Raw genomic sequence first — 12,624 nt, 5'->3', positions numbered from 1 at the left:
TAGAAGAATCTCGGCCCCTGTGTGAAGAATGCAGAGTTGGACAGCTGGCACAACGCCTACAGACATGTCACGACAAATGTGCAGGGGTTAAGGGGGGGGGGCTAATATTTAAAATAAATAAATAAATAAAAAGTAGTTTTCTGTGAGGAGATGTTTATGGAAGGAGTCTCCAGTGTCAGCGCTTTGTAACAGTCCGAGGTAGCGCTGTATGTTGTACCTGACGTTTTCAGGACAGAAGAGTTTACGCTTCGGATAAAGACAGGCTGGTGAGGGAACGCTGCTGGAACGTAAGTGAGAACAGGGACTAACGTTCGACAACCTTAAATGTAACCGAAAACGGATATAAAGTTTGGCGTGCGAGATGGCGAGCGAGGTGATGCGATGGTGTTGGCGGCGGACGCTGGTGAGTTTTGAGCGGCGTGGAATGATGAGAAGGTGAGCGAGCTGGACGGAAGAAAAAGAACGAAGCGCCGCTGCATCTCTGTCTTCAGGTGGAGATGAAATGAGGGATGAATCTCCACTGCACCGATATCCACAGGTAGTTGAACGGCATTGTGGGTAATGAATGCTGGAAATCTTTAAGTATTGAAGTTTAAAATGATGATTAAAAAAAACAAAGTCAAATCAGAGTTTCATTACTATATAAAATATTGGCTGCAGTTGAAGATCACGTGTTAAATATGATGAACGACCAATCAGGACACGGGAGGATTCATTGGCCAATCAGGACACGGGAGGATTCATTGGCCAATCAGGGCACGGGAGGATTCATTGGCCAACCAGGGCACGGGAGGATTCATTGGCCAATCAGGACACGGGAGGATTCATTGGCCAATCAGGGAACGGGAGGATTCATTGGCCAATCAGGACACGGGAGGATTCATTGGCCAATCAGGGCACGGGAGGATTCATTGGCCAATCAGGACACGGGAGGATTCATTGGCCAATCAGGACACGGGAGGATTCATTGGCCAACCAGGGCACGGGAGGATTCATTGGCCAACCAGGACACGGGAGGATTCATTGGCCAATCAGGGAACGGGAGGATTCATTGGCCAATCAGGGAACGGGAGGATTCATTGGCCAATCAGGACACGGGAGGATTCATTGGCCAATCAGGGAACGGGAGGATTCATTGGCCAATCAGGACACGGGAGGATTCATTGGCCAATCAGGGAACGGGAGGATTCATTGGCCAATCAGGGAACGGGAGGATTCATTGGCCAATCAGGGCACGGGAGGATTCATTGGCCAATCAGGACACGGGAGGATTCATTGGCCAATCAGTGCACGGAACGATTCATTGGCCTAGGGTTAGAGGTTAGAGGTCGTTTCCCACACTGTCTGTGCTCTTGGTGAGTTAAAAGCTGAGCTGTGTAGTAAAAGATGAAAATAATTAGTATTAGAATAATTAAAATAATTTGATGACAGTATGGGAGATAACAGGTTATTAAAAGCGACCGTGACTGAACTTCAATGACTGAACAGGGTGGAAACCAGACAGAAACAAACGCACATGTTCTTTGTAAACGAAGTTTCTCTGTAACATGCGAGCACGTGCTCGCTCTGGTTCGTGCACGCGTGCGCTCTCCGTGCACGTCGTCGCCGCAGCGCCATCTGCTGGCGAGATCGTGACAGCTATTCATTTAAGGAAACGTTAATCCAAAATGTCATTGCGTCTGCAAAATACGGTATGATAAAAAAACGGAAACAAGTTCTCCGTTAAAAATACGGTCAGATATCAGCAGAAGAATTTCTATTATTATTATTATTATTATTATTATTATTATTATTATTATTATGTGGTTAACAACATGTGTAACAATATTATAAAGATATTGTTTGTATTTAGCAGAATATTAAAAGAGAAATGTTAAACACTATCAAATGTGCATTGTCTAAACATTAAAGAATATGTGTTTAGCCAGATATTTACATTAAAGTATGAATATAAAAAGTTTTATGTGTTTTTGCAAGATATTATAATACAAATGTTAAACACTCTTCTGGAAGTTTTTTTTTTTCTCATTTTCCAGCGATGGAAGTTTATTAGGTTCTGTTCTGTTTTGCCGTGTTCACTCCTTCACTCCTCCTCTTTTCCCTGTGTGCTGTCGTAATTGCAGGGATTCGAGTACAGTCGCAGCGGGAATCCCACACGGAACTGTCTGGAAAAAGCCGTCGCTGCGCTGGACGGAGCTCAGCACTGTAAGTCCGCTCTCGGATCGACACTCTTGGAATTATTTATAAATCCACTCTGCATGATCGGCTTTGTGCGCACACACACACACACACACACACACACACACACACACTCTCATTGTTCATGTATATAAGCGATCGTTCTGTCAGATTCAGAAAGCTGGTCCACTCTGTAGACCGTTCTGCAGTGGAACAAACCCAAAAATCGAAAGTAAACCTGATTTAAAAAAAAAAAAAAAAAAAAAAGATTAAATAGCCAAACGTAGGCCAACAGGACCTGTAACGCTTTATAGATTTGGGAAGGACGTTGTTTTGAAACACTGTTAACTTCCTCACGCGGTCACATCACAGCGCGTTCCAGAACGTTCCACAACAATAACTCTTATGTTCTGTAGATCGCTATTTATTTATCAGATTAAATCAAATGAAGGTTATTTATCACATACATAACCATGCATAGTATTCCACGCAGTGAGATGCTTTTTACGACCGCTCCGAGATATATATACATATATATGAATATGTATATATATATAAAAAAAAAAAAAGAATAAAAATAAAATAAAATATTCTAAAAATTAAAAATATATTAATGGAAAAGGGAAAAAAATGAGTAAAGACGAGTATAATATAATAAAGAATAAAACTGGATTAATGAATAGAAACGATTTTACAATTTCGAATATAATGCAAAAATTACAATTAATAATATATTGTAAAATTACACAACAGAAAAGAAAAAAACGACCATTTTAATCCACTGAATGGGACGGCACATTCTGCATCCGTGTAATTCGCGTCGTTTGTATGAAAATTATCGTATGAAAAATCATTTTTATCTCGGTGTTTTTAAGTGTTTTCGAAGGCATAGTGATGTAAGGGTTAACATAAAAAAAATAAATAATAAATAAAAATCTGGTACAGACCACACCCACTTCCAGTTTAAATGCGAATAGGAAAACGGACGTGAATATTCTGCGCACCGAACAGAAGTATGAATATATCGATATCCCTCAATCAGTCTATATATAGATTCATTGGCCAATCAGGACACCCGAGGATTCATTGGCCAATCAGGACACCCGAGGATTCATTGGCCAATCAGGGCACTGAATACTAGTCTATATAGATCTATAATAGTTCTGGAGACTATTGTATGTTAAAAATGGTTTTATTTCAATTTTATGACCTCTGTATTTCTGCTCTTGAAGTATTTTCCGAACAGTGGATGGTGAGACCTTCACCCCTGCCCTGTGGAGGTTGTTGGTGATGTCGCTGATTGTTGTTTTTGGAGTTTTACTTCACCGCTCTCGCAATGTTTCCATCATCAGATGCCGTCGTTTCCCTCGGCACTCGTTTCCAAATCGTTGCCTCGGCTACACCCGATGTCTGTGCGCCGCCTCTGATTGATTTTCCGTCTTCTCTCGGCTTCAAAATGGCTCGCTTTTCTCCCGTCGACAGCTCTCTGATCGTCATGTTGGTTTAACCGTTTTATCGACAAATGCAGTCTTTGCAGGGGAAACCGAAGCCTAAAACCAACACTAAATGTTCTGAGCTATGTATTGCTTAGACACTTAATCGAACAGGACACGGCTGGGTGACGAGAAACGCCCGTCAGCCACGTGTTCCAATATTTTTGCTCACCTACAAATTGGTCGGTCTGACACAAAATGTGCTACGTTCTGTATATGAATCCGCATATCTACATATAAACACCAGGAAGTAAACGCTGAAATTCTAAACTCTTCTTCTTCTCATGTTCTTTTGATTTCAAACCCAAACGTCTTCGGTCTACAGCAAAATCAAATTAATTGGCCCCGCCGTTCCAATAGTTTTATAGTTCCAACGGTCCCCGGATTATATCTGGATATATAATCAGACGCAATGTGTTACAGGTTACTTACAAACAAGTATAAAAGTGTAACAAGTATAAAAGATTTTACATCTATACGTGACTCCGTACGATAAAGCTTGGCCCTGATTGGTCATCCAGTAGCTCCCAACAACCTACCAGGTGACTTTCCACTAATTTATGATTTTTCACGTTTTTAATGGCAAATTAAATCTATTGCAAAATCCCATTCTCCTCGCAGTCTGGTCACCCCACTCATTTTGCTGTGGATTTTTGGATTAGGTATTTCTCTGGCCTCTGGATTAGCCGCTACCATGACCATCGTGCACATGCTGAAGGCCGGAGACGGGATCCTGTGCATGAACGACGTCTACGGAGGTGAGCCATGGTCACACGGTCAAAAACACTGCTGCTTCGAGCATCAGAACGCCGGTGAAGTCAAAACCCCCGCTTTCGTGTCTTTCAGGAACCAACCGCTATTTTAAAAGAATAGCCGCGGAGATCGGCTACGACGTCTCCTTCGCCGACTTCTCCAAGCTGGACGTGTTAAAAGCGGCTCTAAAGCCCAACACAAAGGTTCGACGGTTGGAGTGAACGTGACGTTTCTTTCACTTCCTGTAAAGAAACAAACAAAACCAAACATTCTCGATCGTTTTGTCTAAGCTCGCTAAAACACCAAATGTCTTGAAGGTTTTTTTTCTTCTCCTTATGACTCATCTCACAAGCTAGCATTAACAGGGATTAACAAAAAGATTTAGGATAAGCATGTAAACAAACGAAAGCATACCGACCGGGAAAAACCTGTTTTGTTTTCTTTTCCTTCTTCTGTTCCACGCAGCTGTTGTGGATCGAAACTCCCACGAATCCAACCATGAAAGTGCTGGACATTAAAGCCTGCTCCGAAATCACACACGAGTACAACAAGGACATTATCGTTGTCGTGGACAACACCTTCATGTCCGCATACTTCCAGGTATTAATTAACGTCGGGGACGAGAAGAAAAAAAAAAAATCTTTTTAGATCCATCTTGATGGATTGAATCATTTATAAATGATTCTGTATCGACGGGGAGATATTTATGCATAATCGTGCTGAATACTACGTATAAATAAAACATGAAATGTATTATTAAATGTCCTGAGTCTGATGTATTGTGGTCATATTTGCTGTCTGCAGCGCCCCCTGGCCTTGGGAGCGGATATATGCATGTACTCTGCTACGAAGTACATGAACGGTACATATTGCTCACACATGCAGTAGAAATGTATGATTTTGGCTCAGGATATCAGTTATTGAACGTGTGTGTGTGTGTGTGTGTGTGTGTGTGTGTAGGGCACAGTGATGTCGTCATGGGGCTGATTTCTGTTAACCACATGGGCCTGTATGAAAAGCTGAAGTATTTGCAGAACGGTGAGATGTTGATGATGATGGTGATGAAGAAGAGCGCAGCAGTGCAGAATTACTAACTAGCTCCTGCGCCGAAATCCAGCGTAGCTTAATAGAATTATTTGCTCTTGTGTTTAGCTCTGGGGGCCGTCCCATCCCCGTTCGACTGCTACTTGTGTAATCGCGGCTTGAAGACGCTGCATCTGAGAATGAAACAGCACTTCAGGAACGCACTGGCTGTGGCAAAGTTCCTCGAGGCTGATCCCCGGGTGGACAAAGTCATTTTCCCAGGTGACCACAATTGTACAGCACGTCTATTTATTTAACGCGATTTAATAATTCGGCGCTATAGGCTAATCATTTCATTAAAGGAATACTCCTGATTTTTTATTTCTTTTTTTTTTTTTTCTGATTTGTGTCCGTAGTTTGTGTGTGATTCGCACCGACGAGAATTTCATCATGGTTTTTCTTCTCTGTGAAATGAACAGAAAATCCTCTTCAAACCAAACTCACGTATAATAGAAGTCTAAGGGCAGACGTGGAACTGCTATTTTTAAAACATGGACTTCTTCGGGAGCCAAAAAATAGTTTTTGTGGTGTCCATATTTCCACCTCAATACAAAAAGCTATCAAACTCGTACTTTTGTTTGTTTGTTTGTTTGTTTGTTTGTTTGTTTGTCTTTTTTGGTGTTCTTATTGAGTCACGTGAAAATTTTTATACATTTAAAAAATGTCTCGATTTGAACTCAAACGCCTTAGATGGAAGAATTCACGGAAATGCTTCGTTTAAAAACAGCAGGTGTATGAATGGAATCCGACATCTGCCCTCTGTACATCTGCACGTTCTGAGTGAGTTTGGCGCGGACAGGTTTTCTGTTTGTTTCTCTGAACCGGGAAATGTGATGAAATCGCACTACAGATGCGGCAAATAAAGATTAGGTTGGGAGGAAGCCCGAAAAAACAAACAAACAAACAAACAAAAAATAACTAAACAGGAGTATTCCTTTAATATGGTGACCTGTTATAACAGTCATGGTGTGTTGCAGGTTTTTATCCACTAGGGGGCACTAACGCATTCTTGAACACAGTCCTATACAGCGATTCAGATGTATTTGGTGTGTATAGGGCACTCAAAAAAAGCCTTAAATCTTTAACACAGGGTCACAACATGTTCTTGAGAGAAGAAAGAAGAAGCGCATGATACATTCTGGATGAGGAGAACTCACTGCTTGTTGTTTTGGTGTTGTTTTTTTGTTGTCCCCCCTCCCCGTCTATCTGCCAGGTCTGCCGTCTCACCCCCAGTACGAGCTGATGAAGAGACAGTGCTCAGGCTGTCCAGGGATGATCACCTTCTATATCAAAGGCAAACTGGAACACGCCACTTCTTTCCTCAGCAACCTGAAGGTGATTCGAGACCGAACAGTGCGAGAACTTCACTCCGCTGAAGATCAGACTATCACACTATGTGTTAGGATCTCATTTCCGAGCTGTTTAAACCAGGGGTGTCCGATCTTCTCCGGAAAGTTCCGGTGCGGCTGCAGGTTTTCGTTCCAACCCAGCAGGAGCCACACTCGATTCTATGGAAAGCCAAGATCAACCGATTTTAACCAGGTGAAATCGGGTGCGGCGCCTGCTGGGTTGGAATGTGAACCCGCACCCGCACCGGAACTTTCCAGATAAGATCGGACACTCCTGGTTTAGATAGTAATATGTGGCCGGGTGTTATTTTATTTAAAAGTAGGAATGTCACGGCGGGGTTCCGTGGATAACTTTCTACAGGTTGTAAATAAATCTCTCGCTTCATCTTCATCTTTAAAGCAAGTGTTAGGGATTGTTTTTGTTGTGTGTGTGTGTGTGTGTGTGTGTGTGTGTGTGTTTTAAATTCCACCCATATTTTTTTCAGTTGTTCGCTCTTGCTGAAAGTCTTGGAGGCTACGAGAGTCTGGCTGAGCATCCGTAAGTATCACACGTCCCTTCAAGCACTTGCTGCAAGTATAATCCAAACCGAGCGTATCTTGTTCATGGTATATCGTACAGTTCCTGAAGTTAACGGAGTGCAACATCTCTCAACGACATCTGTAGCGTGTGTGTGTGTGTGTGTGTGTGTGTGTGTGTGTGTAGTATATTTAATTTCGTCCTGGTTATCATATGTGCCTACTCGCTTATCAAAAGCTACAGTAACGAAACGGTTTTGCCTGTCTGATCAAATTTGGTAGAACCAGGAGGCTCTGCTTATCCAGAGATAGATAATCCCGTGCGGCCTGTACGTCGCGTAATAAGCAGATACGCCTGTGCCGTTGATTCACAGAGCGATTATGACTCATGCTTCGGTGCCAGAAGAGCAGCGGAGGGAGCTGGGAATCACGGACACGCTGATCCGTCTCTCTGTGGGACTGGAGGATGAGGAGGACATTATCGCAGACCTAGATCAAGCTCTCGGTGCAGCTGTAAGTACACACACACACACACGCACGCACACACTCGGATAAATAAACACTCATGTAAGATTATTCGTCGCTGGTTTGCACACAAGCACGGCTCTCGAGCGGCCCTGCTTCCTCGGTAATGATTAAACGTGGTGCGAATGGCCAGTGCGCAATCTGTGTCTGGCAACAATGTTATCTCCATGCTAAGGACATTAAAAGAGGTCACGTGACTCTCGCAGGCCGGTGCTTATATGACTTTTTATGAAATCTAATCGCGTGAGGAAAAACTAAAGACGATTGTTTATACTTTAACCCTTTTATACATGCGGTCACGGAGTTTTAGCCCGTTCGTCAGTACAGAACAGCTTCGACTCTGGGATGTCCTCACATGGACTGCTCGCTTCGGGGTCTTCCACATCAGGACTTTTGACTCGGCCGTTCCAAGACATTCACTTTATCTGTCTTTACCCGTTCTTCGGTGGAATCGGGTCTGCGTGACTCACTTTCTCTTGAGATTCAGTCCATGGACAGATGAATCTCAGTCGATGATGGCAAGCCATTGTGGTCCAGATGCAGCAAAACGGACCCAAATCATGATCAGGTTCTTATGCTAGAGTGTAGTGTTTTCGTTTCTCCAAACATAACGCTTCTCATGTAAACCAAAAAGTTCTATTTAGGTCTCATCTATCCATGAAACATTTTCCCAATAGCCTTCTGGCTCGTCCACGTGATCTTCAGCAAACTGCCGAAGGGCTGCGATGTTCTTTACGGAGAGCGGTGTCTTTCTCCTCGCAGCCCTGCCATGCACACCATCGTTGTTCGGTGTTCTCCTGACGGTGGACTCGTGAACATTAACATTAGCCAACGTGAGCGAGGCCTTTAATTGCTTAGAAGTTCCCCCGGGTTCCTTCGCGACCTCACAGACTATTACACGTCTCGCTCATGGAGAGATCTTTGTTGGTCTCCACTCCTGTGGAGGGGAACGACGGTGTTGAATTGCCTCCATTTCTACTCAATCTGTCTGACTGTAGATCGGTGGAGTCCAAACTCTTTAGAGATGGTCCAGCTTTATATTTATAGCGCCTTTCTACACACTCACGGTCACCTTACAGTTAGAAAGCACAAATAACACAGCTGGAAAAATAATAATTTCGATCAAAACGGGGAAAATATCGCATCATTTTCCTCAGTGAATAAATGACCGAGTAGAATATTTGTGTCTCATTCGTTTGATTGGGTTCTCTTTATCTACCTTTAGGACCTGCGTACGAATCTGGTGAAGTTTCAGGTCAATTATGCAGAAATATAGAAAAATCTAAAGGGTTCACAAACTTTCAAGCACCACCGTGTGTGTGTATGTGTATATATATATATCTGCTAGCGGAGCAAAAACTAACATTCGGCCATATCGTGTCCGAAATATCTCTTACCCAATATTACTTTCTGATTGATAGAACTGTCGTATAAACAGTGCCGTCTCAGTGGGAGGAGCCTACTCTCTCGGCCGGTGAATCACGGGGTCACTAACCGATCGTACGCTTCAGCACGCTCGTGTTCGCGCTTTCATCCGAGCTGTAACGTAACACGAGCTGTCATTCGAAACGATGCGGTCGGCCGACTCCGCGTGTCTTGGAGCACCTTCACCATCTGATGTTGTGTGATTGATCGGGGGAGAGCTGGCTGGTGGGACGAGCGAATCGGCAGGTGATCAAAATGCGGAGCAGATTCATTGTGTCGGCCAAACTGTACGTTGTAGGGATGTAGCGAAGCATGGTCATTGGGTAGTTTACTGATTCGCATACTACTTTTAAACATACTTCTGCGAATAAGGGTGTTTTAAAACTACGGTGCTTGGACCCCGCTGATCGCTGCTTGTAGCTATATTTATCATTCGTAATATTATTACACACTGCTTTTGGGCGGAGCCTCAGCTCTGCATGGTTGTTATCCGAGAGAGGAATTTTGGTGTGAAATAAGGCAGAAGGGTGTGTGTGTGTGTGTGTGTGTCAGCCTCATGTTCTGTTGCTCATTAGAGAGCACAAACACTGCTTGTTTTCTGCCAGGGCTTGTATTCTGCTTCAGCTAGTTTTCTTGGCGCCTCAGGTCTGCAAGTCTGCACTCGAGCCTTTCGCACGTCGATAGTTCACAGAAGAACGATAACTCGATAACGCGTGTACATGCGATGTCTGCCTGCGATTAGATTCCCAGACCGATCATGTTCTCCTGGCCCGGGAACTCGTACATCTCAGGACATTATAAACGATCTCCGGGGTGTGTGTGAAGTTACAGTGACGGGGAAATTGAAAGTATTTGGAAATGCGTTCTGGTGCAAAATCGCGTCTGGGGTCGTTTATAAAAGACACCGCGATGGGTTGGGGAGATTTCATGCAACAGGTAGCAATCACAGTGAAGGTAAAAGAGCTTCGTAAAAAGTGCTTAGGATTAACATTATTAAGAAACAGGAAGGCCTTGATGGCTGAAACGCACACGTGGTTCGGGACTCGCTCGACCGGACGTGTTGTATACGACGTGTTGTATATCTCACGAGCCCAGGCGTAGCACTTCCTGGTTCGCAGTTGGTGGATTTTGAGTAGTAGCTTACCTTCCTCCAGTGCTGTTATAAATTGCTGGGTGTTATTTCTTCCCACAATCCCCCTCGGTCGGTTCTGCTTAAAAGTATCGCCTCCTCTTCAGCGATGAGATTCTCCTGCATTCTGTCTCTCGTTTCACTCTGATGTTATTTATTCTTTACTCTAGAAATCCAGGCCAGAAGGAGATGTTTCTGATTTATTTTTTCCCCGAGCGTATTTATAATCCAGCTCGCGTCTGCGTGTAGAGGAATATCGATTGTGGCTCATTTCCATCTTCCAGATTACAAGAGGTTAATCATCCTCCGAGGGTCAAAAGCGCTGTCGGGTCTTTTTCTTTATTACTGCCGAATATGCTAATGTTCGCGGCGAGCGTCAGATCGCGTGTTCCCTGGAGGCACGCCATTAGCGAGGCGAAAAAAAGGCTTGGCAGGGAGGCTGGATGAGGCAAACTCATCAGCGGGGTAATGGATTAAACGGAGAACATCATCACGCCGGTATCTTCCGTGCTCCGGCTAACAGCGGTGTCGTATCCGACCGCTCACAAAATATCACCGTTTTTTCTATCAATCAATCAATCAATCAATCAATTTATTTATATATTTATTCCCATGAAAAGCTCTTAAAACGTGGGGGGGGAGAAGTGAAGCGTAAAAACGTGTCACAAGGCGGTATGTTGCTTTAAACGCGAACACCAGACTGAAAAAAACCGTCATGTTGTTAAAGCGCTTTAATTTATGGTTTCGTAATAAAGTGATATATTACAAGCGCATAATTACATAGTCGTTTTCTACTTTAAAATATTAATGGGTAATTAATGCTTGGGTAATTAATAATTAGTGTATAAATAAAGAACATGTTTGAATGTTTTTAATATGTTTTAAGAGGTGGTATAGACATTTTAATAAAAGGTTGGTTTAATGAATATAAATAATTATTTGTATAATAATATAAACATATGTTTTAATATAGTAAAATGAGATTAAAATTAGCTTTATGCTCCTGTGATGTGTGTGTATATTTATGTGTAAATAAAATGTTGTTATTATTATTATTATTATTATTATTAAATCATAGTCTTAACCCTGCTATTGATATTTATTTTTATTTTCCTTTCACAGCAAAAGTTTACACTCGTCGACGCGGGCAAGAAGTGACGACGTTTCGGCAGAACGTCGGCGGGGTGATGTAGACGAACAGACGAACATGATTGAAGTCATTTTTACATCAGGGATCAAACATGACGCAAATCAGTACTTCCATAGACCAGGTGTTTTTTTTTTGTTTTTTTGTTTCTGTTTTTTTTCTTGGTGAATTTTTTTTTTTTTTTTTTTGCAACGTGACTAGGGTTAGAAAGGGAATTCCTAATGAACACTGCTGCTGTATTTCTGTCCTTATACTGTAGTGCGAGTGTGTGCGAGTGAAACAACTACAGCACCATTCACACCCAACGAGCAAGGATACACACTTCTCTCTATACCGTGTGTAAAAAATAAAAATAAAATAAATAAAAACGATCCTCCAGATCACAGTTTAAATGAAGAAAATGGCCGAGCCGTATTTTTATTATTATTATTTTTTTAACAGGAAAGGTTGCTTTGATTTATCTTCTGCACTGCTACACCCATTAAAAACCATATGTAATTCATTGCTCTTGTGTCGTTTCTTATTGCTGGACTTGTTTTAATGGAGCTACGCTAAAAGCTCTTTATTTAAAAAGGGGGAGTTAGTGGATTAATGTGCGTATATTTAGACGTATATTATATAATATGACGTGCTCAGGGTGTTTATATTAGGGGTGTAGGGGTGACTTTGAATCCAGTTTAAATCCACAATGGATGTGGCCTGAACCAGAATAGATTTCAAATCCTGTTCTCATCACTGTCGTTTATTGTTATGATATTGTTTGTAAATTTCCACAATACTAAAATAAAAAAAAAAAAGAAGAATTTAATTAGTTTATTACCAAAACAAACAAAAAAAAACAGTAGACCCTGACCAGGCAGTCACTAAGGATAAATGAATGCTGTAAAAGCATCATTCACGCTAATCTTAAAGTGCACCTATTGCGCTTTTTCGAATATTCCCTTTCATGTAGCGTGTTACGTACGTAGCTCTTTGTGAATGTAAAAACGTCTGCGAAGTTTCAAAAATCAAAGCGCACGGCGAACG

The 12,624-nt window shown here is 42.3% G+C and overlaps 1 protein-coding gene across 1 annotated transcript in view; it reads left to right on the top strand.

Annotated features, from left to right (window-relative positions):
• The window catches only part of cth (cystathionase (cystathionine gamma-lyase)), a 16,214-nt gene extending 4,114 nt beyond the window's left edge, over positions 1-12,100 (top strand). The window contains exons 2-12 of the mRNA XM_017479697.3: positions 2,124-2,205; positions 4,334-4,429; positions 4,518-4,627; positions 4,890-5,024; positions 5,229-5,286; positions 5,385-5,462; positions 5,577-5,729; positions 6,721-6,842; positions 7,342-7,394; positions 7,747-7,885; positions 11,574-12,100. Coding sequence (XP_017335186.1) covers positions 2,124-2,205; positions 4,334-4,429; positions 4,518-4,627; positions 4,890-5,024; positions 5,229-5,286; positions 5,385-5,462; positions 5,577-5,729; positions 6,721-6,842; positions 7,342-7,394; positions 7,747-7,885; positions 11,574-11,609 — 1,062 coding nt within the window. The 3' untranslated portion in view covers positions 11,610-12,100. The remainder of the gene's footprint in view (positions 1-2,123; positions 2,206-4,333; positions 4,430-4,517; positions 4,628-4,889; positions 5,025-5,228; positions 5,287-5,384; positions 5,463-5,576; positions 5,730-6,720; positions 6,843-7,341; positions 7,395-7,746; positions 7,886-11,573) is intronic.
• The last annotated feature ends 524 nt before the right edge of the window (positions 12,101-12,624 follow it).

The sequence above is a fragment of the Ictalurus punctatus genome, chromosome 11 (assembly GCF_001660625.3).
Source record: "Ictalurus punctatus breed USDA103 chromosome 11, Coco_2.0, whole genome shotgun sequence".
NCBI lineage: Eukaryota > Metazoa > Chordata > Actinopteri > Siluriformes > Ictaluridae > Ictalurus > Ictalurus punctatus.
This window is presented reverse-complemented; position numbering and strand designations above follow the sequence as displayed.